Source organism: Ailuropoda melanoleuca, chromosome 10 (assembly GCF_002007445.2).
Source record: "Ailuropoda melanoleuca isolate Jingjing chromosome 10, ASM200744v2, whole genome shotgun sequence".
Taxonomy (NCBI): domain Eukaryota; kingdom Metazoa; phylum Chordata; class Mammalia; order Carnivora; family Ursidae; genus Ailuropoda; species Ailuropoda melanoleuca.
The window spans coordinates 37,421,488-37,448,072 of record NC_048227.1 but is presented as its reverse complement, the minus strand read 5'-3'; the positions used below and the strand labels follow the sequence as shown (position 1 = coordinate 37,448,072).

Here is a 26,585-nt window from a genome sequence, read left to right as displayed (position 1 = left end):
CCCAGGCTTCTTGTGTCCTTGGCCGCCTGCCAGCCTGCCATCCCCACCGGGAGGGTGCCCATTGGGTGTGCCTTTGGTAAAGGAGGAAATGCCCGGCTCGCGCTCTTTCTGCGGCCCAGCGGCGCACAGCGGGGTCTGGTCCTGTGGCTGCTCCTTGACTGTGCTCTCAGCGGAAGACACTCGAGGACCGGCAGCTGCAGCACTCGCTCACGGAGCCGTCGCAGGAGAAGGTGGCACTGCACCTGTTTCCGGGAGAGAGCTGCACGTTAACGCCGCTGCCGGGAGTGGCCCGCGTTGTGCACTCCAAAGCCTTCTGCACGGTGCACTGGCAGGAGGGTGGCCGGTGCAAGCAGAGCTCCAAGGACACCCACACATTGCCTCCAGCCCAGATCCTGGGCATCCAGAGTGGCCAGGGCACGGCCAGGGGCCAGGTGAAATGCCCACGGGGCAGCGCCGAGGGCAAGGGCCCGGGACGTCCCCCTCCTTCCACCGATGCCTCACAGAGCTCCGGAGAGAGTTCTCCTGAAAGTGCTCCTGGGGAGGGGGCCGCCCCGAGCCTCAGCAGCCTAGACACTCCTGACAGGCTACCCCCTGGGCTCCAAGATGCCGGGGGACAGCTTGAGAAGACCCCCATGGCCACTCCCGCGGAGGGCAGGGATGGCCCCGCCCGAGAGCCTGGGGATGCGATGTGCGCCTGCGGCCAGCTCCCAGAGCTGGAGGATGAGCTCTCCCTCCTTGACCCCTTCCCACGCTACATGAAGTCCTGTCAGGACCTCATCATCCCCGAGCAGTGCCGCTGTGCAGACTTGCGGCCCTCAGGGTGCGCCTCCCCAGAGACTCGCGTCCCAAGCAGCGCGGAGGTGGCTGACCTTGCCCGGGCTGGGGCGCCATCCCCTGTGCGTGCCCCACCGGGTCCAGAGCCTCAGCCCGGCCCCGGGCTCCAGCCAGATGTTTGCACTAAAGACTCAGCAGATGCCCCTGCAGAGGAGCCCCAGGAGAAGGTGAACCCCTCGGATCCCCCACCTCAGGGACAGCCTGCCGCCAAGCCTCCGAAGGATGTCCCTGCCAGCCGGCTGGCCCAGCAGCTCCGCGAGGAGGGCTGGAACCTGCAGACCTCTGAAAGCCTTACGCTGGCCGAAGTCTACCTCATGATGGGCAAGCCGAGCAAGCTGCAGCTGGAGTATGACTGGCTTGCCGTGCTGGGCCCTGAGGGCCAGGCCCCTGGCGGGCAGGCCCAGGGCCCCCACACCGGCCCCCCGCCCCCCACCTTCCACAAGCAGCGCCTCCTCAGCTGCCTGCTGAGGCTCATCTCCACTGAGGTCAACCCCAGGCTGGTGAGCGGGGGTCGAGGCACAGCCCAAGGGCACCCCGGGGGGGAAGGAGGCAGGGACCCAGGTGACCGGGCAGGCCACGTCTCCTTTCCTCGGGCTGGGCTTTGTCAAGAGGGCTCCGGTTCGCGGCAGGCATGGGTCTTGTCCCACGTGGCTCACACGAGGCTCCAAAGACGACAGTGACCAGAGAAGCCATTCCTTGTCAGGTTTTGGTGATGACGCTGAGCCCTCCCCTGCTGGCCAGGGGACAGCGTGTGTAGGTGCCGTAGCTGTGGCCAGGAACCAGTCAGGAACCTTGCAGCTTCCAGCAGAGGGAATGGCAGGGTCGTTTGTGCTTACATCCTGGGAGGACGTGGCACGGCTTCTGAGGAGGGAGTGGGGAGGGGACAGACCGGGTGCCGGGACAGCGCCCGGGGCCTGGGTGAAGGGCTCTGGGGCTCCTTGGGGGGCTCCGTGGGGTATGGTCCCTCAGCCTGGGGAGGGGCCGTGACTCCCTCCTGGGGCATCTGGTCCGCAGAAATGGGGTGGAGGATGCCACCGACAAGCGTAAGTCCAGCGGGCTTTCCTGGATTCAAGAGAACAGAGTCTGAAGCAGGGGCTCCTGAGCTGCCGTGTGGGCTTAGTGCGTGGGAACTTGGGGGCACCAGTTTCAAGAGCAGCGGCCAAGGGAGCGGAGCTTGGGGGCAGAATGGGCTGTGGGGACCCCCTAGGCCCATGAGTGCCCAGTCACATCTGCACAGCACAGCTACCACTTCTGGACAGAAAGCCCGCAGTGTGCCCCCTGCATGGCTCCACCCTCTTCCTGGCCGCATCCCTGCGCTGCCTGTGCCGCAGAGAGGGCCCTCGGTAGAGAGCACAGGGTCGTGCCTGAGTCAGTGCCGTGGGGGAGAGGGCTCTCACGGGGTGGTGGGACCTGGGAGGAAACTGCAGAGGCCCGAGGATGAACAGTGGTCTTTAGATTTAGTGCTGTGGGGGCTGGTGCCCTGTGGGCAGGTGCGGGTAGCATTGGGGCGAAGGGACAGAGATGATGAGTTCAGAAAACATTCTAGAGTGAGGCTCCTGGAGGAGCAGAGACTGGAGGGACAGAAGCATGTCTAGCACCCTGGGGAAGGGGGCCAAGCAAGGCCAGCTCCCGAGGAGCCTGGGGCAGCAGGGGACACAGGCACTGGCCTTGGCTTTGACTGGGAGGGGAGGGCGGGACAGCTTGGGAATCCTGCAGAGAATTCAGAGCAGGGTACTCGGAGCCATGCCCCGGAGTGGGGCCCCAGCAGCAGCCTCTGCATCACCTGGGAACTCGTGACAGATGCACGTTTTGTGGGCCCAGAAACTGTAGGGACCCCCCCCCCGACTGTGAGGCCGCTCAGCTGTGAGAACCACTGGGTAGAGGCCTGGGCTGGCTGGTCCTGCGGGTCCCCCGTGTGGTGGGGCGCTGCTGAGCCAGTGCGGCCCACACCCAGGCCTCTGGCCAAGCGGGACCTTGGCAAGAGGTTGCTGGGCATGCAGGGGGGTGTGCTTGGATGGTGAGAGTGAATAAGCTAAGTAGGAGGGGACAGAGCAGGTGAGGAGTGGACAGGGGTCCCACAGAAAGGAAAAGGTAGGTCAAGATTGAGCACCGGACGAGCAACAGGCAAGGTTGCACCAAAGCAGAGGAAGGGGGTTCCCTAATTCACAGGAAGGTGGGCCCTAGTGGGCCCGGAGAGTGGGTGCTGGGGGGATTGAGGAGGGGGTCCCCGGGGTGAGGACAGAGGTGGGGTGGAAAGGGTGTCTCTGCGGTGGGAACCCTGGCCGTGAGCCACAGCCTGAGCCTGGGCTTGCAGAACCTCAGCATTCTGACTCAGCAGAGGGCCCTTTGGCTGTGAGTGTGTTTAATTCCAGAAATTGAATCTGTGTTTCCTTTCTCTGAATCACAGTCAGGAGAGGGCACCGTGGTTCTCTTAGGCAGGCTGTTTAAAAAGACGAGTTCGTGTCCCCACCCTGCAGCGGCCCTTCTGGTGGCAGGAGCACCTCTCAGGCTGGCGGGAGAGCAGCCGCCTTCATGCGTCCCCGCCTGCTTCACCACGCGATGGGGTTGCCTGTCCGTGCCACCTACAGGCAGTGAAGCCAGGAGGGAGAACAGTTGTTGCCCAGAGGTTAAAGGTGGCATCTACCAAGTGATGTCAGGGACGCTGACCTTTGCCCCAGGGGGAATGTGATCTCTGAGCCCATTGGAGCTCCTCATGCCTCCAGCTCTGGGCCCACCGCCCGGAACGGTCATTCGCAGGCTGAGTTCGGCCTTTGTTGCGGCCATTTCTGTCCCAGGCTCCAGAAGGGAACGGCAGCTCCACGGCCTCAGTGAGGCCCGCCCAGGAGGAGCAGTCAGCTACGCCCCCAGGGAAGGTGGTGACCGTCAGCTCCCGGAGTCCCCGCTGCCCACGCAGCCAGTCTGCCCTCCGCAGCAGCAAGACCTTCTCTCCCAGCTCCGCACCTTGCTCCTCAGGTGAGGCTTGGCCATCCCGCGTGTCTTCCTGGGTGTGGGGGCTGTGGTGGAGCTCAGGCCACAGGATGCCTGACGCCTGGTCCCACTCACTGGCTCGCCGTCTGGCCGATGTTGTCTCGGAACAGAAATCCCCACCTCTCACAGGGAGGGTGAGCACCGGGCCTGTCACATAAGGCTCTGGGTCCTGGGGTGCTGGAGCCATTGGGAAACATGGGGTGGCCCTTGCCAGTTTGGTCACTTTGGGGGATCCCTGTGAGGTCAGTGAAAGCCTCCATAGCATGCTGAATCGGTGGCTGAAAGCCTGAGAAGGGATTTTTTCCTTTGACGTTGGAAGTGCTAAGCGCTCAGGTAAGGGAATCCCCAGCAGTTCCACGCAGTCTTGGAAGGAAAGGTGGGCTGACCTGCCAGTCTGCGCTATTGGTCCTCTGTCCAAGTTGTCTCTGGGGAGTCCCTTCCCTGCAGGGTCATCCCTTGGGTTATCTGGGACCTGAGACGACAGGGGTTGAGGACTGGCACGTCCTTCATGTCCCAGGCCCCGGAGGCCTCCATGCCAGGCGGGAAGAGCTTTGTTACCGTCCCTGTGGGTGTGAGCTCTCACTGCAGGACCCTGGTCGTCCTGGACACCTTGAGCATCCTGCACCGGCAGGCATCTCTGTGTCAGGGCCGCGTGCCTCATACAAGACGTAGTCCCGCGTCTGTTTTTAGTCTGAGCCATGCAGGTGCCGTCACGTTTTGGCTGAACAGACGTAATGTCCTGTGTGTTAACCATTTTTAGGGTTATTTTCTTTCTTTCTTTCTTTCTTTCTTTCTTTCTTTCTTTCTTTCTTTCTTTCTTTCTTCCTTCCTTCCTTCCTTCCTTCCTTCCTTCTTTCTTCCTTTCTTTCCTTTCTTTCTTTTCTTCCTCCTTTCCTTTTCCTCTCCCCTCCCCTCTCCTTTCCTTTTTTTCCTTAAGATCTATGTATTTATTTGAAAGAGAATGAGAGCATGAGCAGGAGGGGCAGATGGAGAGGGAGAGAGGCTCTCAAGCAGGTTCCAGCACGAGGCCCAGCATGGGCCTCGATCCCAGGACCCCCAGATCGTGACTTGAGCCAAAATCAAGACTAGCCACCCAGGCGCCCCAGGTTATTTTCTGTTCTGAGCCCGTCACCAGTTTTACACATCTCTGACGGTACTGTGGGTAGCCTGCCTGTGGAGTGAGAGCACTGTGTGGTGGCCTCCGGGGTGACGGAGCCGGGTTGGGTGTCCGCAGGTCAAGGCTCAGGTCGCCACGGCCGGCGAGCGGCTGGATGCTGTACCCTTTCCTGCCTTCCACTCTGTTTGCACAGTGTCGTAGTTCTGTGCGGTCTGCACCGCCCTCGCTCTGAATGGAGGATGTTTCTAGACTAAGACACTTGCAGCGCCAGAGTCCAGACTGGTGCTCAGAGGGCCTGAGCTTAAATTAACGGATTTGCAAATGAAAACTAAGGAAAGGGGGCCCATCCCTACGTGGATTGAGAGCGTGAAGACAGCTGTAAGTCTCGGAACAGTGGTTCCTAAATAAACATTTTCTGTCCCTTTATCTCTGGGCTGTCTTTGGTACAACAGAGATCTGGAGTGGGGACCGGCTGACCGCAGCCCAGAGTCTGCTTGCCATCAAGACGGCCACGCCCCAGCAGCAGAGCCCAGGGCAGCAGGGTCTGAAGGCCCCCCAAGCCAGGCATTTACACTCTGGCCCTTTACAGAGAAAACTTGCTGACCTCTGGTTTATGCTAGATGGTCTGGAAGGTTCTTCCAGCTCTCACATGTCCTTGCAGGCCTGTCTGCCCTTCCCACTGGGGATCAAAGTGACGAAGTGCTGGTGTGCTATCAGTGAGAGCACGATTCACTCACGGTGGGAACTAGAGTTTCAGGGAGAAAGACAGGAAGGCAGGTTTTGGGGCCTGAAGTCTAGGAAATGCCTTTCACGCAAATGGAGTCAGTTGTCATGTGTTCCTTTCCAATTTTCTTCTGGAGAGAGAGTGCTCCATTCGCACTGGTGGTGCTGCCCAGTGAGTGGGCGTGTCTGCTGTCCCTTGTCTTCTAGGTCTGAGAAACCCGCCCAGACCCCTGTTGGTGGCAGGCCCCTCTAGCACAGGCAGCAGTGACTCAGACGGTGGCCTTTTTGCTGTCCCGACTACCCTGCCGCCCAACAGCCGCCATGGGAAGCTCTACTCTCCCAGTAAAGACACAGAACTGACTTTCCGTCAGCACCTGAACTCCATCAGCGTAAGCCNGGGGGGGGGGGGGGTGCCACACGGCCAGCGGGGGGGGCCTGCATCTGGGGACGCACTCTCACACCCACACCGTCTCCTTACAGATGCAGTCGGATTTCTTCCTGCCGAAGCCCAGGAAGTTGCGGAACCGGCACCTGCGGAAGCCACTGGTGGTCCAGGTCAGGGCGCCCGTGTGCGTGTGTGAGGCAGGGAGACCTCTGCCCCTCTTTCTTTCTGACGCTTAGGACAGACAGAGTAGTAACGGGGCCCCGACTGTTCCCTGAAATAAAGATACTCTTTGCACAGCATGAAAACCGCTTATAACAAAGACAGGAAGTGCTGGGGATTCAAGTCCCACGCGTCCCGGGTTAGGATATATTCGAGGACTCTCGGAGCCCCTGTTTATACATCCGTAGCCAGCAGAGGCAGTCGACAGGGTAGGTGGAGCGGCCAGAGTCCAGAGCCCACAGCAGGGAAGGGCAGGGGCCCGTGGAAGCCGTGTGCAGACCCGAGGGCACAGCCAGAGCGAGAGGACCGTGAGTGCGGGCGAAGCGGGAGTTCTGTAACGGCTGTGAGCCTAGAAACGTATGGACGTGTGTTGTTTGCCTTAAATGTAAAGGTGTATGTTTGTCTTGCTGGTTTTTTCGGAATCTCCTCTTGTCTTGAGGTAAATCTACGTAGCAAGGGGAGATTGCGTGGCAGGTCTCAGGAGGCACACTGCACGGCAGTCCCCCTTATCCTCGGCTCTGCTTCCCTGGTTTGTAGCCGAGGTCAGCAGGGAGCAAGTGATTCTCCTGACACGTCGTCAGAGGGTCAGCAGTAGCCTCGCGCCACGTCCCGTGCCTGCGTCGCTGGCCTCGCTAACATAAGTGTGTGTGGGGTTGGTGTCATCTGCAGTTTGAGGCGTCCAGGGGGTCTGGGGACACGTGCCCTGCGGGTGTGGGCACTGCTATGTTCTGGTCCAGGTGTGGTGTGCGTGGGCGCAGCGGAGTCCACACGGGCACGTTTGGTAAAGTGCGTGAATCGTCCCCCTGGATGTGGGAAGGTGCCCCCTGGCCGGCCGGCAGTTCTGTGGCCCTCGGTCCAGGCTCAAGAGCCTGCGCGGGAGGCCGGGGAGGTGTTGGTTTAGCTTTGTACCAGCTTCGTTACCCAGGCGTGAGTCACGCAGCCCACAGGTCTGAAGGGCTTGCAGGTCGGCCAGCCATCCCCGCTGTCTGACCCCAGAACACTTCGTCTCTCAGGTGCCCCTCCCTCCAGCCGGGGGCAAGCACTGTCTCCATTCACACTCTGTCTCTGGGGATTTCATGCAAATGGAACCACACATAGCATGGTCTTCTGCGTTTACTGTTTTGATAGAAAGTGTCATGGGCACACAGTCACGGCCCTTCATTTCCCTGCTGTGCAGGCTGCTTTCCCGCCAGTAAGGCGAAGCAGCAGGGCCACGGCAGAGCCTCGTGCTTCCTGCTACCCTTCCGGACAGTGCACGTCTGCTGCAAAGCCAGCACGTGGCCTCCGCAGCTCCTTGCCGTGTGATCAGGTCACCCTGACCCTGCTGCCTCCTGGCGCTGGAACAGACCTGCTGGCCCTCCGTGTCATTGGCGACCCCAGTAGCACCCCCTCCTCTCTGCTCTGTGCTGACACCGAGGGGCAAGGGGACATCCTTTGCACGTTAGTAGAGAATGCACCTTGAACCCAGAGCCAAGAGTGTGTCATGATGAGGCAGATACCTTCTGTTAATGTTTTATTTCTGCGACTGGTTCAGCAGTTCCCATAATGCTGTGCAAGGTGGCAGCTGCCGCACTGGCCCTGCATGACTCAGAACCAGGAGACGGGGGCTGAAGAGCAGGGAGGGAGGGTGGGCACTGTACCAGTGGTGGGGCAGAGTGCCCCACACCCTCAGCATGTCTGTGTTGCCAGGAGCCACTTTATTTCCATTGCCACAAGCACGAGGGGCCCCAGATCTGGGGGTGTGTCTCGTAAGAGTCCGTGCTCAGTGCTCATAACACATGTACAGCACTGGGAGGGCCTTCTGGTCAGCACTGGGCCATCCTGGCATCCCTCCAACGTTCCCTGCGCAGGGTTGGCTCCTCTGGGTGCTTTTCTGAGAGGCCCAGTGTTCAGGGTTTCGGGGTCCGCGGGCACAACAGTCCTCAGTGTGCCCCGGGGCCCTTGTGTCATCAGCCCTCCAGTCAGAGCCCCCATGGGGACACATTCGGCTCCCTCTCACCTGGAATGTCCTTATGGCCCATCAGCAGTTTCCTGAGTGGTTGCTGGCGCTGGGGTCTGTCCGTCATCTGATCATGGGCACGCTTCTCTCCACAGAGAACACTGCTTCCTCGACCGTCTGAGCACCAGTCCCACAACGTCTGTTCCTTTTCCATCCTGTCCAATTCCTCCGTGACTGGTAAGCACTCGGGCTCCTCATAATTGCTCACGCCTTTCCTTGCTGTCCTTGGCTCTTTACAGGACATCCTGAGTATCCCTTTGTCCCTCTGTCCACAAAGCCTGAGTGTGCTGGGCCGGGGCCACGGAGGGGCAGGCACGGACACCTGGTGGGTGGTGGTGTGTGGGCAGGTCTGCGGTGCCGGAGGGGCCCCGGCTCTTGGAAGTACGTGGTCTCACACAGCGGGCCTGGTTGTGTGACGCGTGCCGACTTACCCTGTAAGTCCCAGTGTACGCCCCGTGAGCGTCGATGGCTTCTCCTCGCACTCATTCTCGGCTGCAGAAAGCCTGGCAGGGGCGCCCAGCGGCAGAGGCAGAGCCCTGGTGTGGGACTGGAGGCTCTGCCTGCCTCCGCCTGCTGTTGAGGTCGGGCGCACGTACCCGTCAAGGCCCCCCACAGGGTGGCATGTGGACTGCGGCCTTTGGCAGCCCCAGGAGATGTAGTGGTGCTGTGTCCCGGGGGCGGGACTTTCTCCTCGCCGGGGCCTGTCTGACCTGTGACTTCCCCAGGTCAGCGAGTGTTTGGGAAATTCAGTGTTTCCAACGTGGCTCAGCTCCTGTGACTGTGACTTTGAAGGAGACGCTCCACGCCCCCATTTGTGTGTTCAGAGGGTGTGCACTGATGCGTCCGCTTCTGTTGTTCTGTTCTTTTCCTGCAGGGAGAGGCTCATTCCGGCCCATCCAGTCTTCCCTGACCAAAGCAGCCCTGTCTCGGCCAATTGTGCCCAAGGCCCTTCCACCCCAGGCCACAGGCCACCTGGCCAGTAAGTTTCTGTCACCCGCATGACAGACACCACGAGAGGGTACCTGTTCTCTTTTCCTCCAAGCCGTGTATCTCATTACCGTTTAGGGAGAACACGAGAGCCTTTTCCCTTGCTTGGAAACGTGTGAGGGAGGGTCTCCCTGGAGCTGAGGTTAACATGTCCTTTTTGCTGCCAGGTGCTATCGACTTAGCAGCTAAAAGTGCTGGCATCATCCCCGGGAGCCCCCTCCCTGTCTTGGACGCTGAGGGTTTGTCTGGCATCTCTCCACTGTCTTCAGATGAGGTGACTCCCACCGTCCCAGGTCAAGACTCCACCTGCACCCACCAGAATGGAGATTCTATTTCCAGTGTTGGGGTGAGTATGTTGAGAAAGGCTTTTCTGTATCACCACCAGCTTCTGGGACAGGTCAGTCACTTTCCAGAGGGGTGGGCGCCAGGGCATGGGACTGAGGTCCTGCTGGACTCCAGTTCTGCCTGAGGAGGTAATGGGCCCTGAGAGGCTCTAGGAGAGTACCTGAACCAGGGAGGCTGTGGCGTGGCTGAGCGCCGTGTGGCCTCGAGGGGAGAGCCACAGATGGACACAGTGGGACAGGCTTGCTGTGATGCTAGAGAATCCAGAGCTGAGACAGACATGGAGCTCTGTCTGTCTGCAGACGTCATTCAGTTTGAGAAGTAGGTTTGGCCATACCGGCTCGCTGTACGCCTCCTGCCTCCTTGACCGGCACATCTCTGCCCGCCCCCCACGCTCAGGCTCTGCTGGGACTGGGGTTGCTCTTTGAATTGACAGCCTCAGGTGGAGACTTGATGACTCTGTCTCGACAGCAGTGGTCTCTTGTCCGTCTGGCTGCTAGGAGCCCATGGGTGGGGGGCTCATGACCTTCCTGGTGTTGTTGTAGGGCACAAGCGACCCGTTCATCAGTGTCCCCTCGAGGCCTGAGCAGGAGCCAGTGACGGACGGTTTCCAGGTAGAGTGTGCTGTTGGCTATAGAGAGTGTAGCTGCCCCAGGACCCCCTGCACGCCAGGCCCCCCACCCCCGTGGTCTTCCCGTGGCCCTAGCCTCGCTCCCCTGGGCCTCCAGGTGTGGCAAGAGTGCACAGACAGCCCTTGAGGCCTGGTGGTGCTGTCCTTCACTCACCTGGCCTAGACAGATGAACAGGTAGCTCCCATCTGAGGCTTCTTTCCCCTCTGGAAGGCAGCCTGTTTCAGACACGCTCCTGGAAGGACCAGGTGTGTGGGGCCAGAGGGGTGGAGATCGTCAGCCGATACTGCTCCCTGCCCAGGTGATCAGCTGTCCTGCCGGCCGTGGGAGCCGGGCCAGGCCCCCTCGGCCACCAGCCACATCGGGCACAGCCCCCTCGGCCTGGCCTTCCAAGGCTGCCATTGGTAGAGTGGTATTAGGAGAAACAAATCCACTGCGTGTGTATCTTGCAGAGAAGGAAGAGGTGGACGCTGGTGTCCTCATTTCTCTGTCGAATCGCCTGTCACTCAGTCACTGCCGTGTTCCTCATCATCTGGTGTGTCCCCCCATCCAGGGCTCACCTGTGCTCTCCTTATCCGAGCTGTCCAAGGCTCCTCTCCACAATGGGCCCCCAGCACCCCTGCCTGCACCGGAGGGCTCCAGCAGCCGCCTGTCCCCACCCAACGTCTCCGCGCTGCTGGACATCTCCCTGCCCGGGCCGCCTGAGGACGTGCTCTCGCAGGGCGAGCCCGCCACACACATTAGCGACTCCATCATTGAGATTGCCATCAGCTCCGGCCAGTACGGTGAGGGCCCATGGGGTCCTCACTTACCCCTGCGGTGTCTGCACACTTGCTGGGCACACCCCTGTCCGTCCAGCATTCCCTCTTGAGTGTGGGGTGCCTGCCACCTGTGTGGTGGGGGGTAGCCCCAGCGGAGAAGGAGCAGATGGGTGACGTGGCTCTTTATGTTCTCGAGGACAGAGAGCAGGCCCGCCAGGCCTCTGCAGCCCAAGGCTCAGATGGGGCCTTTTCCTGGTTGGCTCTGAATCTGGGTGCCCAGCTTGAGGCTGTGTGGGTTCTAGGAGGGGGTTGGATTGGGACCTGTAGGGATGTTGGCCTCATGGGCTCTCTGGGATGGCACTTGCTGGTGTGCCTCAGGCTGTGGATTTGCAGAGAATTTAGCTCTCAGCCTTGCGGCTTACTTCTCTTGGTGACGTGGAGACGTGTGCACTGGTGTGGCTGGTGTCGGCACCAGTGAGAGCGTTGGGAGTGGCTCTCCACATAGTCCTGGCCCCATGGGCGTAGTTGCGGCCACTGTAACGGAGGTTGGCATGCGGTTCCCTGAGATGGGCACCTGGCCCCTGTGGCCACAGGCCCCCTGCAGGCCCGTGAGGTCTACACGTCCAGTGGTGGGCTGCTCTGCTGATTTCTGGGTGTCAGGTGGGGGAAGCGTGGTGCCGTTCAGCCACCATGGCATCTCTGATCCAGTCCTTTGGTTGACAGGTGAGGGAGTCCCTCTTTCTCCAGCAAAACTGAATGGCAGTGACAGCTCCAAGAGTCTTCCCTCCCCATCCAGCAGCCCCCAGCCCGACTGGATCGCCTCCCCGACCCATGACCCCCAGTGGTGCCCCAGCGACCCCACAGACTCGTCGCTCAGCAGCTTGTTTGGTGAGTGTCTGGAGGGCGCAGCAGGGCATGGGTGGGCTCTCTGTGGCACACCTGGGTGGGGACTGGAGTCTGAAGTCCCAGCAGAACTGCTCGTTTCAGGGTTTATCCCACGTCACTTACACGGCTGAGGGGAGGTGGCGCCAAATCCCCTGGCGTGCTTGTGTGAACGTGAACATCCATGTGACGCTCAGCCCGCCTGAGATGGGGCCATCTCTGCGCTCAGTCTCCTCTGGCCTTCTTCGGGCTGCCCGCCATCCCAGCTCTTGCCCGCTCAGGCTTTCTGCTCTTGCCATTGGCGGTGGGGTAGAAGATGGCTCTTGGAGCTCTCAGCTTCCTCTTCCCGTGCTCAGTGGAGTGTCCTGAAGCAGGTGTTCCTGCTGTCTCTTGGCTTGTTGCCTATGGCCTGGAGCGTTTGCAGGACGGGACCCCTCCCCGGGCACCAGGTGTTCGTGTGATGGGAGGGGCTGCCAGGGATAGCCACACCGGCCTCCGTGGCCTGCGCGGGGCAAGCTCCTGTAGCACGTGTGGGATCAGCACACCCAGTGTTCTTTAGAGGGTAGCCAGGGCGTGCATGTGGTGGTGGGGACTGGCAGCCCTGGAAGGGGGTTGTTTTACACATGAGCCAGGTTGGCACCAGTGTGGGCAGCACACCTGGCGCCCAGATTGATGCGGGTCCGGTCCAGGTGGTGCCGGGAGGCAGCACCGACGAGGGTTGCTGTGGCGGAAGTCACATACGGCAGCACAGGTATCTGCAAAGTCATAGAAATTATGAAAAATCGGAACCACCTCATACGGAGGCGAGGGTGGTGACAGAATAGTGGAACGCGGCAGGGCCGCCGGAGAACGAGCAGACTCACACGTGCTGCACGGAAAACTCTCCAGGGGCTCTCCACATGAGAGAGACCGGGCACCGCACAATGACTCCACCCAAATCCCTGTGGCCACACGGGTGTACTGGAAGGTGCCTGGAAGGGGCCTGGCAGGGCTGTCGCAGCCTGCGGGGTCCTCCCCTTGGACCGGTCCAGGCAAGCTGGTCTCAGATGTTTCTTTCTTCTCTTGTTAGCGAGCTTCATCTCCCCAGAGAAGAGCCGGAAGATGCTGCCAACTCCTTCGGGGACCCACAGTGGCACCTCCCTGCTGGGCCCCAGCTTGCTGGATGGCAACTCGAGAGACTCATTTGTGTCCCGGTCCCTGGCTGATGTTGCTGAGGTAGGCGCGGGGCCTTAGCTCAGACTTGACCAGCAGCCCGTCTTCTGGAGTGGCCAGATGCCTGTGGTGGGCCTGTTGAGTTCTTAGAACTCGGAGTTCTCCTGACAGGGAAGCTCTGGCCACCCTGGGCCAGTGTTCATTCTGCGTGGTGGCGGATGGGGACGTGAGCTAACAGCTCTGTGCTGGAGGCCTTGGAACCTGGGAAGCCCTGAAGTCAGGTGGACTGTGGGGCCTCTACCGGCGGCCAGCATGGGCTTTGGGTCTCTTCTCCCTTTCAGCAGCCTCATGCCCTGGGGCAGGTAGCACTGCTCCTCCTGCCTCGGTTTCCTGTTCCATTGGTGCTGCTGCTGTTTCTCGGAGTAGGTGGCCTTTGTGCTTGGTACGTCCTCCGTGCTGCCGCCTGACGGGCAGGGAGGCCTTCCAGTCACACCTCCCTGTGTGGTGGCGTGCGGCTGCCTCCAGCTGAGCTGAAAAGTGGCTCGGGGTGGTGGCGGACCGTTCACGTGGAAGCTGGACTCTGTGATGTCCTCAGTGTTTGTCCACTCGGAGCCGCCCAGGCCTCCACCCCATACGGAGCGAGTGTGTCAGGGAGCAGGTAGGACTCGTGAGGACAGGGGCACAGAGCGCAGTGTTCTGAGAGACACTGAGGCCGAGGACGTGCGTAAGAGGGAGAGAATTCTCCATAGAGAACCTGGCCCCCTCGGGTGGGCCTAGTGCTATCGTCAAAGGCCTGGAGCAGCAAGCCCGGAATACTGCTTCCCTGGGACGTGCAGGTGTCAGTGCGTGTCTCTCTGAGATTTCGTAGTCAGATTCCCGACGGAGCCCTGGCTCAAACAAGGCTCACCACGGTTTCCCACGGACGCCTCAGCTTCCCCTTATCCTGACTTGCATCTGGAAACCGGAGGAACTCGTGGGGAGGCTTTGGAGAATTCTGAGCTGAGCAGCGACAGGACTAGAAATCCTGCGCAAACAGAGAGACGGACAAAGCAGCAGCGGCACACAGCCTCTTTGCGCTCTGCCGCGTTTCTCAAACCCTCGTGGCACTAATGTCACACGGGAAGCCCATCTTTCCCCTTCGCATGCCTCTGTGTGTGTGTGTGTAAGCTTACAAGCCCTCGGTTTGTGTGCAGATGGGCCTGCCACACACACGTGGAGAGAGGTCGTCGGGACCCTGCTATTTCTGGGCAGTCTCCAGGCAGCGCCCGGGGCTGTTAGAAGTGTGGACTCATGGACCCACCCCAGGCCCACCTAATGGGGTTTGAACAGAATGGGCATGAGGCGTGGGTGGGAAGGTGGGGCCAGATTGGCCCACATGGACAGTGCTGAAAGCTGGTGGTGGGCGCGAGTGGTGGGCATGTACGGGGAAGATAGGCACTGGTTGCTCTGCTGTTTGAAAACAAATTTTAGTTTGGAATTTCCCATAAAAAGCATAACGGTTATTTGTTTATTGACATAATGTTTATCCTGAGTTTGGGGCCTGAACTCATGACCCCCAGATCTCAAGTTACGTGCTCTTCGACTGAGCCAGCCAGGTGCCCCTGTCATGAAAGCTTAAAGTTCAGTTCATGCCAGAGCTCTTCAGACTTGTCCAAAGGCTGCTCATCTGTGTGTCGTGCCCTGCAGTCCCGTAACAATTACCTAGCCGGGGCGCACTCGCTCCCGGCGCTCCTGCCGGCCCCACCCTCGCAGGCCTTCCGCTTGAGCAGAGGAGGCCGACGGTACGCCCTGAAGACAGACTTGCCTGTGTCTGTGCGCACAGCAGCCCAGCTCCCGAGGCTCTGCTGCGCACACTCTGGTCTTTCTCCTTGTTTCCTTTCTTGGCCTGACTCATTGTCCCACCTGCCAGCTTTGTCTCGTGAAGAGCCGAGGCACGTTCTCGTCTCAGGGTCTTTGCACTTGCCGCTTCTTTCTCTGCGCTGTTAAACTCCACCCGCTTTCTCTGCTCCCGTGTCCTTCAGGCCACCCCACAACCTCTGCACTCCACTGTGTGCCATCTGCCTCACTGCTTACAGATGGTCTTCCCGTAAGTGTCACGTGCTGGGCACTGCTGCTCTGACCCCGGCAGCCCATGTGCCAGGCCCCCGCTCAGCTCTCATGCACACCTATCAAAAGAGGGAGTGTTCAAAAGGACAGGGGATTCTGAAATTCGCCCAGGAGTGCTGGCCCGGTGTCACATGCTCGTCAGTCGGGGGTTCTAGTCTTCCATTGGTACATTCACCTTCTGCTGAAGTCCCCGCCATGGTGGCCAGTTGCCCGTTGACGTGGCCTTCCCTTGTGTCCTCTGCCCCGTAGGTTGTGGATTCCCAGCTGGTTTGCATGATGAATGAAAACAGCATTGATTACATATCTCGATTCAATGATTTGGCCCAAGAACTGTCCATCGCCGAGCCCAGCCGCCGAGAGGTTCTGTTTGATGGCAGTGGAGGCGGCCCCCCTGTCGGTGACCTGTCCCAGTGACCACACCTCGTCGGTGGAGGGGCATCCTGGAGGCCGCAGAGGAGGGCTGCTGGTCCTTCACTGTGGTAGGCGTAGCCCTCTTCAGGCTAAAGGAGGCAGAAATCAAGCCCAGGATGCCCCAGAAGACGGTCTGAACAGAGGAACCTCTGCGCCCCAGAATGTACAACGTGCAGGAAGCCTCATCCCAATGGACAGAGGGACATGGTGGCCCGGGAGGTGAGGACAGGTTCTCTAGGAGGGCCCGTGTCAGATGTTACTGTGGCGTTGGAGCGGCTCCCTGCCAGCCATGGGATAGCGCTTGGCGGCCACATTTCCGCCCACACTTCCGCCTCACGTGTCGTGTTGGACGTTCCGGTGGGTTATCTTTCCAAGGGAAAGGAATGGTGTGTGGCGGCCGCGCCCCAGGGACTCAGCCTCCCCGCTGTCTGCAGGGACACTTCCAGCCACTGCTGCTTTTTTTCTTTCAAATCTTTCAGTTGCTTTTTCTGCAGATGACAGGGAAGGACACCTGGGCATGGCCTGGGCTCTGCCTGGTGGTGTCTGCACCCTTAGTGGACACTTGCGAGGACGCTCAGATCACAGGGCAGCGTCCCTGGTGCCATCACCCCAGAGACACTGACCCTTGCCCATTGCGTTCACCTGGAGGTTTGTTCTGACTGACTGAATGGGAAGGAGGAGAGAATCCTGTTTTGGCAGCTTGTGTGGACTTTTAGAAAAAAAATCATGCTAAAATGGTTGGAAAAAGGTTTTCCTTGTGTTTGGAGAACTAGGAGACGTTGAGAAAGAAGGGAGTTCGTGGTTTCCTTCCTGTGTTCAAGCTTCTTGTTGGTCAACTAAGACATTCCTTCTCTGGTGGGACCGCAGCCAAGCCTTAGCCCGCGAGTCCCTGAACCGCGAGGGCGCTGTTGGCTAGCCGCTGACACACGCGGCCTTTCTCGGGAAGGTCTTCACCTCTTCAGCGTCTCCTCTTCCTTCCACAGGCTTCCGTGCAGAGTCCACACCATGCATACGTTTCCTCCTTCGTGTTTCCTCCCACCCCGCGGTCCTCTGTTTCTCTCCCAGTGCAGGGAACGCACGCAAGGCCAGAGCCTGGCTGCAGTCAGAGCGCGCTGAAACCACATCCCTCGCGTGTGCTCCTCGGGCCTCCTTGGGTGACGGCTTGTCATCACTGCCGACGGGTCAGTACCCAGTCTTTCCCCAGAAGGGAGCTGACGGGGCTGCTTTGCTTCTCAGCCTTGGGAGGCTCAACAGACAAAACCCCATCCAGCCCCCTGTCCGATGTGGCTGGCAGCCAGGGCTATGGTGCTGGTCAGGGAATAACCTGTGTGCCAGCGGCCCACCTGCTGCTTCACCCTCCACTTGCTGTCCAGACCAGTTTGGCTTCTGAAACCCACCTGAACTGGGGACGGTTTCTCTTTCCTCTTCCCAACTGTCAGTGGAGTGGCAGCCTCCCAGGCCAGTCCCAGCCCTCTCCACGGGCTTCTCTCCCTGTCCATGATGAAGAGGTGAGGCAGCATGAAAGGGAACAGAAAGGGCCTTTCGTGTGTGCAAGCAGAGGGGATGCTCCTGACCGCACGGTCTTAGCAGCAGAGGCAGCCGCTCCAGGCTGCGGGCAGTGTCGTTCCCCTGGAGCCATGGAGGAAAGGGAAAGCAGTTGGGCTTCCAGCCAGTAGGTTCCTCTGAGCTCTTGCCTGTAACGTGGTTTCCTTCTTTCAGGTCTGGTTGTAGGTACAAACATCACTAATAAAGGCCATTGTGGGCAGCTCTTCTGGGGTTTTACAAAAAGTCCCAAAGCTCTGGAGATGTGTAAGAGAGGGCATGGCGCTTTATTAAGAGAGAGCATCATTTGAACCAGAGTGTCTTTAAACTAGCTTGTGTAGTTTAGCGATCCATCTACTAGCTTCCTGAAATTAGCACCTTCAGTGGATCTCTCTGGGCATCTGACTTTGTTAGGTCTGTAGTAGGTTAGGACACGTGGGCCAAGTTTAGGCCACTCCTGACTTGCTCATACTCCCACTATTGGGGACCAGAGACCCCCAGGAACGTTACGGCATCGACGCTGGGAGCAGTGCGTGATGGCAGTATGCATGTTGCGTGGTCAGGGTGCCGTGCTCCTTTCATCGGGGGACCCCGAGGCGGTCTAGCAGGGAGGCTGGTGCCGGCTTATTCAGTGACACCTTCCACGAGGGGCTCAGCCACAGACTGCACCTGGAGGTTCATCCAAGGGACAGGGGTTAAGGAGAGCAGTGGGCTGATTCCTCTCACCTGTAACAAAGCTGACATGATTCCGGAGAATTCTGCCACTTCTGCGGCAATCTGACAGGTCTAAGCATTTGCTTGCCGTGTTAAGGCAAAGTGGCATCATTAGTAGCATTAAAAGGATGAGTCTTTTTTCTCCCAGCCTAAATGACTATATACGTATAAAAATAAGCAGCTGTTAAAGGCTGGAATTTTCAAAAGACCAAGCAGAGAAACTCCCTGTTCCTGTATCTTCCTCTGCCTGTCCCACGGAAGTCGTAGTCTTGGTGTGCGCCTGTGGCTTTCTTCGTGCGTTTGAGCATGCTGTGATTAAGACCAGATCCGTTCCTCAGAAAAATCCCTCCCTAGTGGCTCTGATGTCTGGGATCTGTTTGCTGATTCAGCTTTTGTAAAGATGGAGACTATCTTTGGTCTCCAGGGAGTTGGTGTTTGGCCTGTAATGAGCTTAGAAGATGCAGCGATGAGTGGAAGCTCCTGACTGCACGTAAGGTCAGCAAGGACGTTGCCCTCACCTCTCCGTGTCTGCTGGGTGTAGAGTACTAGCTCAGGGAGTGGGGTAGTTGGAAATACTTCATCCACTGATCTCCTTGCTTTCCCACATCTCCAGCTGCTTAGCGTCCGGATCCTGAAAAGGGCGTCCTTTTCAGTGGAGTAGCATCTTTTAACTAGATCACAGCATGGAGGCCAAACTTGAGCAAAGAACAGGCATGGAATAAAAGGCGCTGGAAGCAAGCAGAGGAGGAAAGCAGCAGTTGCTGGGTTTTTGTTTTTAAAGACCGTGAGATCCATCAGATCCATTTGTGAGAAAATAGGGCACTTTGTCTTAAGAAAAGGAAGAAACCCACAGCAAACCTGTCCTGTGACTGGTGACTCCCGTGAACCTGTGTTGGAGGCACCACAGCAGCCTGGACCCTGTGTTTTCTAGCGGGACAGCACTTGGAGCTTGCGGTCTGGGCGGCAGAACTCACCGCGGTTTCCTTTAATAATCGTTAAGCCATATCATCGAAGGTTTTCGGCTTGTTTGAGATGTGAATTTGTTTTATAGATTATAAATATACATATACAGTGTATGTATAAAGCAGAATGCCTGTCCTTCCTGATTATTTTTTGTACCATATTGTAAATTATATTATTTATTCTTTACCAATTTTGGGAATAAAAGGTGTTTTGGTTATTTAATATAATAAACAAAAGCTGTTAAACTTCTTATGTTTAAATTTCCAGTTCAACTTGTAAATCTGTTTTTATTATTGTGCATAAATACATACTAATACTTGATCTAATGCTTCTTGAGTGAGCCTCGTTTCCTGCGCGGCGGGCTCGGCGGAGGCAACGAGGCTCACTCAAGAAGCATTAGATCAAGTATTAGTATGTATTTATGCACAATAATAAAAACAGATTTACAAGTTGAACTGGAAATTTAAACATAAGAAGTTTAACAGCTTTTGTTTATTATATTAAATAACCAAAACACCTTTTATTCCCAAAATTGGTAAAGAATAAATAATATAATTTACAATATGGTACAAAAAATAATCAGGAAGGACAGGCATTCTGCTTTATACATACACTGTATATGTATATTTATAATCTATAAAACAAATTCACATCTCAAACAAGCCGAAAACCTTCGATGATATGGCTTAACGATTATTAAAGGAAACCGCGGTGAGTTCTGCCGCCCAGACCGCAAGCTCCAAGTGCTGTCCCGCTAGAAAACACAGGGTCCAGGCTGCTGTGGTGCCTCCAACANTGCTGCTCCTCCTGGGCCCACGTTCCCCTCCGTGTCCAGCACGCCCGGAGACGCTGGTCGAACGGTGTGCGGGCCGCTGCGGGGAGCCCGGGACCATGCGGGTGTGCGGGGCCGCGCCTTGCGGAATCCGGTGCTAGCGCCGGTGCGCGGGGGACAGGCCAGCGGGGTGGGGGTCACCGTCCTGGGTTCCTTCCCGGGGCCCCCTGGGGCCGAGCGCCGCCCTCCCCTGATCCCGGGGTCCCCTGGGGCCGGTCGCCGCTCTCCCCTGATCCCGGGGTCCCCTGGGGCCGGGCGCCGCGCTCACCTGATCCCGGGGCCCCGTGGGGCCGGGCGCCGCCCTCCCCTGATCCCGGGGTCCCCTGGGGCCCGGCGCCGCCCTCTTCTAGTTCTCGGGGTCCCCTGGGGCCAGTCATGGGACCTCCTCAATCCCAGGGTCTTAGGGATCCTGGCAGTGCCTTCCGTGCCTTGCTGATGGAGAACCAAGCCGACTGCCAGTAACAGAAGCAGAAATCCAGTTGTAGGTCTCTGTGTTCCAACGCTCAGGAACACGGCTGGGGGGTTGCAAGCTTGTTAACTTTTACATGGTCTGTGGGTATGGCAGTCACGGAAATTAGAACTGCCAGAGCTCGGGAGAAGATGCCTCTTGCCACTGGAGGAGCCACCTTACGTTGTAGATTTCGGGGGTTTTAGATACCCATGAGTGATCCTCTTCAGTCCCCCAGCCTTGCCCTAAAAGTAGAAGAGAATCTTCGTGACAGCTGTTGAGATAAATACCACGTCGTCGAGCAGGTCGTGAGAGAAAGAACTGCTTTGACTTGGTGAAAACCCTGTAAGTCTGGGGGAGTTAGGTCAGCGTTCAGTAATACACCTAACTAATGAGTCATCAGACCACGAACAGTGACTGGCAGTCACACACGTATGCACGTGCACTGACGGGAGCCATACGTTTATCCTGGAGTGCTCGAAAGCACCTGGGGCATTGCCCACGCCAGCTGGGCAGGAGCCGCTTCCCAGCTCGCTCTCCCTCGTGTCTGCTGGGTTCACCCTGCGTGTTCACAGGGCCTGGCACCGGAGGCCCAGTGAACGTGGCAGTTGGTGAATAAATGCCCTAACGCTGGTGCTGTACTCTCGGAGCTGCAGAGCTCTTGCTCTAAGAGAATATTCCACACTTCTTTGGGGTACTCGTGTTGGAGAGGGTATTAGGGAAAGGAGAAAAATTTTCCTTCTAGGACATTGAAGAGAAAAGCATTCTTCTCTCCATTGGACGATTACACGTAATTGGAAGCTTCTGCTTGGGATCATTCAGATGTTTTGGGGTTTCCGCAGCCATCTTAAAGGGATTGATTAGCTGGACAGGCCTTGTAGGGCCTCGCGTCCTATTTGGCTGTTGAGGGAGGGAGTCAGGTGGTGTCTGTAAGACTGCCCGGCTGGGATTTACTGTTTTAGGGCCCTACATCTTCTGTTTTCTTGCTGAGGGGTTATCTTGTGTTAAAGGGACTCTGAACTGTCCGGGTGTCATGCTTCAGCCATCCTGATCTGAGGTCGTCCCTTTCAGCTGTAAAATGTACGACTGTAAAGGATTTATCCAAGTCTCCCTTTTATGATGGCTTTTCTCCAAGCCTGGCCAGTCCCCGAAATCTTTTCTGAAACACAGACCCCGGCTCTCCGGGGGAGGGTTAGGACGCAGAGGTGAGAGCGGCTTTTGTCTCCCTGCCTCTGCTGGTGCCATCGTCCCCTTGAGCTGTATCTGGCGCTCCTTGTCACGAGCCCTCTGGCCCCTCTTGCGTACTTCCGTGTCTTTATTAGAATATATTGAGGGGTAGACGAGCAAACAAGGTAATTGTCCTCGGACTGTCCCCCCACATTGTCAGTTCTGAGCTCACTAGTATTCCCGTCTCCTCTGTAATTTGTGTCCTAGAGGTAACTGCCCTTGATGCTGAGGCTGAAGTCCACAGTGAGCCATTGTTGTGGGTTCTTTTTATCAAAATAACCTCTTTCACTCTCGGTCCCCTTATTTGAGACCCTTATGGCACACCCTGTGTGATTTGCATGACTGGTACGAGGCTGGGAGACCCTAGTGCCCACCCTGTTACCTTGGTGATGCAGGTGTCGCTGTCCCTTCCCATGTAGCGTGGCCATTATGCACCGCATTCCTGGCTGCCACATTTCTTCCCTTGTTTTCGAAAAGTAAAATAAAATTCAGGAAAGTACACAGAATAATATAATAAATACTGTATTTCCACCACCCAAAATTAACATTTGGTTATTTCAAATGACTCTGGCTTACATCCGTTGCCCCGAGGATACCCTTCCCATGCAGAGACCACAGACTCAGTTTGGGCTTTGACTCCTCCACAGAGAGGCCTTTGCGGTTCCAGTCAGACCCAGTGCCAGCAGCATCACCGATGGGGACACTAGAGCCCCCTGGACCCACGGCGCTGGCTTTCCCGGCGAACAAAGCTGCGGATGGCTGAAGCCAGGGTGCAGGGCAGAGGGCACTGGGAGATTGCAGGGAGGCGGTGTGAGTCCTAACGAGCTCTCAGTCAGGACAAGTCTGCTTCAGATTGGAGCAGGCCCTGGGAGGTTGAACGCAGAGCCACGTTTCAAATATGTCTGTAAAACAGGAATTTGTAATCCAGCAGGAGACTTGATGTTAAATTCTGTTCAGTTCTGCAGATTGCAGATCCCCACCCCACTTTCCAGAGAGATGGCTGTGGAGACCCAAACGTGTTGGACCTGCCGCAGCCAGCCAGGAGTATGGAGGGTGCCCTGGGACCGGGGCTGTGTGACTTACATATGGTTGCAGAAGGCAGCTGGCCTTACTGTGGCCACCAAGAAAGCACGTGACCTGAGGGCTTGTTAACACCTTTCTAAATTAAGTGTGGTTATTGGTTTTCTGTCTTTTTTTTTTTTCTTTATTCTCAAACTGAAGTAATTTTTTTCCTTCACCAAATCATTAAGGAACTACTAACGGCTGAGTAGGCATCTACCGTCCCGATCCTCCCAGGCGGCCAGGATCGCGGGCCAGGATCGCGGCACCGTGTCGGAGGCCTGCCCGCGGGCTCTGTCCACCGTCCGTAGAGCAGAGGGGCGCTTTCTGCAGTCCTCCTTGCAGCCGGAGAGTCTGAGAACTCCCTTCACTTTAAAGTGCCGTGAATGATCAGCTCCCTTTCTCGTTCTTTTAAGGAAACAAACATTTCAGATGTCCTATTCTGAGCAAAGTTGTGGGCTGTGTTTGTGGAGTGTGGTGGCTTTCGGGTGCCCAGAGCTCCGAATTTCCACCTCTTCCTGCATGTCAGCAGACACAGCCCTGTTGCTGAGGACTTGGGAAGGAGCCTGAGCCTCTCGCCGGTCTAGAGCTGTCTCAGTGGGGCCCTCTCACCTTTAAAACGCATCTTGAAAATCTGTGGGTGTTGTGAAAAGATGTGTGTGAATTCAGCGTGTGACTGCCCTATGGTGTAGTCTGAAGCCCCGGGGTGTCAGAGCAGAGCTTTGTGAAAGTTTAATTCTCGGGTTATTGCCATAAAAAGTGACTCTGGGTCCTGGTGTTCCACTTGCGAAGTGTTTCCTATAACCTCCAAATGGTGCACGGCAGTTTGCCCCAGTCAAGACTTGGGGTAGCTGCTGCTGGCGGTGGCTGAGCGGGAGCGTGGTGGGTGGCGGCCAGGACCCCTGGCGCACGTGTGTTATTGTGAAGTGAACAGTGGTGCCCCAGGTGTTACCTCTGATCTTCTGATCAGAATCTGTTGGTTTGACGGGACTTGAGGACTGGAGACGGTTATCCTGGGGTGGATTCCGCACATCGATCCTGACCCTCGTTTTGTCGAGAGCCTGAGCACATAGTCTGAACTCTGGACCCAGACTGCCTGTTGTGTTCTGGTTCTGCTCCTTCCCACGTGACCTTTCTCGTGATTCTTCTTTGTCTCAGATTCATGGTCCGTGCCTAAGGTCCTTGGAACAGTAGGTGCAGACAGTAAGCACTTAGCAAATGGAAGGTACGGTATTACACGCTCCTGACTGTGTTTACCGTATGAAGCTTTAACTGTGTTTAATTTACTTTTTAAGTCACCTCTCCACTCACCATGAGGCTCAAACCCACAACCCCGAGATCAAGAGTCGCACACTCCACTGACTGAGCTGGCCAGGCGCCCTGAGAGTGTTTGTAGTATTAAACACTATTGTGTACTAATTAAAATGAGCGTTAAACTCTTCTGAATGTGGCTCAGTTTGCCACACTGTTTTAGGGAAGTTAATTTTACTTATGAGAGGGTCACAGGAATAATTTCCAAGTATGTCCATTTCTAGAGGGTTTTTGGCATAACCAAGATATACAAGGAGAACTTTAAGGGCAGCGAAGAAGGGTTTCTTGCTGTGTAGCTGTCTAGACCAGTCGTGCCCGTGCTAGAGAATTGCAGTGTGTCGTTTTCCCGTGGACGTCAGAAGGTACAGGTGCCCTGGGTGGTCGCGCTGTATGTACAGCCTGGCCGGCGATGTCCAGGTCAGCCGTCGCGGTGACTCACGCTCGCTCTGTGCCCCTAGGGCCATGAAGCCCCCGGGAGGAGAGGCCAGCGATCTTTTTGGAAGTCCCGAGGAAGCTGCTCCTTCAAGCAGGCCCAATAGGATGGCGTCTAATATTTTTGGACCAACCGAAGAGCCTCAGAACATCCCTAAAAGGACCAATCCTCCAGGTATGGGCCTTTGTGAATCCTCAGCCCTTTGGCTTCTGCCTGTTCTATTTCATGCTGTTCTTGGGTAACATTTTTTATTTCTTTACATTGACCCTTTCAGATGTTTTCTGGTATAGGTGATCCCTTGCTGTCAGAGTTCTAGAATGTAAGGACGGTTTTGTTTTGTTTTTTTCTCTTGTCTGTTTTTAAATATTTTATTTATTTATTAGCGCGCACAAGCAGGGGGAGTGGCACAGGGAGAGGGAGAAGCAGGCTCCCCACTGAGCAGGGAGCCCGATGCGGAACTCAATCCCAGGACCCCAAGATCATGACCTGAACCGAAGGCGGACGCCTCACTAACAGAGCCACCCAGGCGCCCCACCTCAGTCATTCTTGAATCCTCCTTCTTCTGTCTGCAGAGCCTGGCTGAGTCCAGGCACTGAGGATCCAGAGGCAGATGTTGGGATCCTGGTTCCCACTGGGGAGGCTCTCTCAGTTTTCCAAGGGGCCCTTGTGATTCCAGAAATTGTGTGCAAGCTGTGCATTTAAACATTTTTCTTAGGGAGACTCTTTTGATTAAGATCGTCAATGGGATCAAAATTCTAAAACGGGTGACTCGGTCCATATAGTTTAATGCTTATCCCACATTCCAGTGGTCACAGTGGGAAAGAATCTTAGAAAACTCTTTTTCTTGGCTGATGGACTATCTAGTTGAGTGACCGTGCGGTGATAGTTAGCTGAGGAGCTCTCCCTTCTGTGTCCCCGAGGAAAACAAGGTTTATTCCGTCCTGGAAGATTCTGGGAGGCCAGACACAGAGCTCAGCACTTCGGGCAATAACAGCTCCAGCAGAACCGAAGCTAGAGCTGCAGCCTGCGCTGCTGCAGTGACCAACCCGGAGGAGCAAAAGCAGGAGATCCAAAAGCTAGTTTTGTGTTGGGTGTTTGTTTATTGCTGGGGAGGGCGGGTGGAGGGTAAAGTTTGGGGTATAGTAGAAGCAGGTGGCTCTTAAGCGTGAGGAACATTCTCGTCATGTCCAGCTCACAGGTGTGCGGCTGGAGTGGTCAGCTCCGCACGTCCTTTGTTAGCTCGTGTACCTGTTACTGGCTGCCGGCCTCACAGTCTCTGCAGCTACCCCTGGGGTGTCGGGTCCCCTACGCAGCAGGGCAGCTCGCAGCGGTGCTGCCGTGCAGACCCTCAGCCTCCGGGACTCCCCAGTGGGCAGCCGGGGCCCCTCCTAACCGGAGACATAGAGAGCCTCTGTGTAGCGCGGTCACAAGATGCGCTGAACTCACTCCTGTGCCGGGTTCCTGCTTCTCCTGCCGCTGCTGTTTGGTGTGTTTTCTGTCCTGCCAAGTGCTCTTGGCAAACAGTCTGTGGTGAATTCTCAAGGGGAGGCTGAAGGGGAAAACTGCCCGTGTGCCCCCTGCTGCGGACCCAAGCTCCTGCCCTCTGATGAGAGGGCCTGATGGAGAAACGTGTCCAGGACGGGGAGCGTGGCTGAGCCCATGATCGTCACTGCGCATCCACCAGGGATTGTCATACCCAGTGTCTCTTCACCCTTCACGTGTGGGCTCTGCTGGTTGCTGGGCTCGCATCTCTCCCAGATCGTTCTCTCTGTTCTAACCCCTGTGCTGGAGACGTATGGGCAATTCCTTATTTGCCAGGGACTGTGCGTAGTGCTTTCCGTGTATTCGTTTGGCCCTCTTTACACCCCTGCGAGGTAGGTGGGGGGGCGCCCCTTGACAGGGGGGAAACAGAGGCTCGGGGAGGTTCGTTGCCATACCCGGAGCTCACACCTAGCTGGTGGCACAACTAGCCCTTGGATCCCAGTTTGCCTGACTCCAGAGCTCATGCTCGAAACTTACCACCTGAGAAATTAGTTGGGATAAGTTTTTCGAAGTGGGATTGCTGGGTCAGTTTAGAATCCCGATAGACCCTCCTGACTGGTTGTGAGAGGGGCCCGGTGTGCACCACGGTGTGTGTGACGCTCGCTCCCCCCTCTGCCAGCACGGTGTCTGCCTTTTGCGGTTTGGTTCTTAAAAAAGCATATCTTGGGGCGCCTGGGTGGCTCAGTCAGTTAACGTCTGACTCTTTGTTCCGGCTCAGGTTACAGTCTCAGGGTTGTTGGGCTCTGCACGCCGCGTGGAGTCTGCTTGAGATTCTCCCTCCCCCCTTCCCCTGCCTCTCCTGCTTGTGCGCACGCACACTCTCTCTCTCTTGCTCTCTCTCTGAAATAAATAAATCTTTAAAAAAAAAGCATATCTTGGGGCGCCTGGGTGGCACAGCGGTTAAGCGTCTGCCTTCGGCTCAGGGCGTGATCCCGGCGTTATGGGATCGAGCCCCACATCAGGCTCCTTCGCTATGAGC

The 26,585-nt window shown here is 57.1% G+C and overlaps 2 protein-coding genes across 2 annotated transcripts in view; both read left to right on the top strand.

Moving 5' to 3' along the window:
* Nucleotides 1-19,080, top strand: part of CRAMP1 (cramped chromatin regulator homolog 1) — a 56,331-nt gene extending 37,251 nt beyond the window's left edge. The window contains exons 10-21 of the mRNA XM_034669592.1: nucleotides 171-1,334; nucleotides 3,630-3,807; nucleotides 5,870-6,051; nucleotides 6,143-6,217; nucleotides 8,361-8,442; nucleotides 9,140-9,244; nucleotides 9,420-9,598; nucleotides 10,140-10,208; nucleotides 10,777-11,008; nucleotides 11,708-11,872; nucleotides 12,936-13,081; nucleotides 15,374-19,080. Of these exons, the coding sequence (XP_034525483.1) occupies nucleotides 171-1,334; nucleotides 3,630-3,807; nucleotides 5,870-6,051; nucleotides 6,143-6,217; nucleotides 8,361-8,442; nucleotides 9,140-9,244; nucleotides 9,420-9,598; nucleotides 10,140-10,208; nucleotides 10,777-11,008; nucleotides 11,708-11,872; nucleotides 12,936-13,081; nucleotides 15,374-15,538 (2,742 nt within the window). The 3' untranslated portion in view covers nucleotides 15,539-19,080. The remainder of the gene's footprint in view (nucleotides 1-170; nucleotides 1,335-3,629; nucleotides 3,808-5,869; nucleotides 6,052-6,142; nucleotides 6,218-8,360; nucleotides 8,443-9,139; nucleotides 9,245-9,419; nucleotides 9,599-10,139; nucleotides 10,209-10,776; nucleotides 11,009-11,707; nucleotides 11,873-12,935; nucleotides 13,082-15,373) is intronic.
* Nucleotides 19,081-23,889: 4,809 nt separating this feature from the next.
* Nucleotides 23,890-26,585, top strand: part of JPT2 (Jupiter microtubule associated homolog 2) — a 12,549-nt gene continuing 9,853 nt past the window's right edge. The window contains exon 1 of the mRNA XM_019800682.2: nucleotides 23,890-24,238. Coding sequence (XP_019656241.1) covers nucleotides 24,022-24,238 — 217 coding nt within the window. The 5' untranslated portion in view covers nucleotides 23,890-24,021. The remainder of the gene's footprint in view (nucleotides 24,239-26,585) is intronic.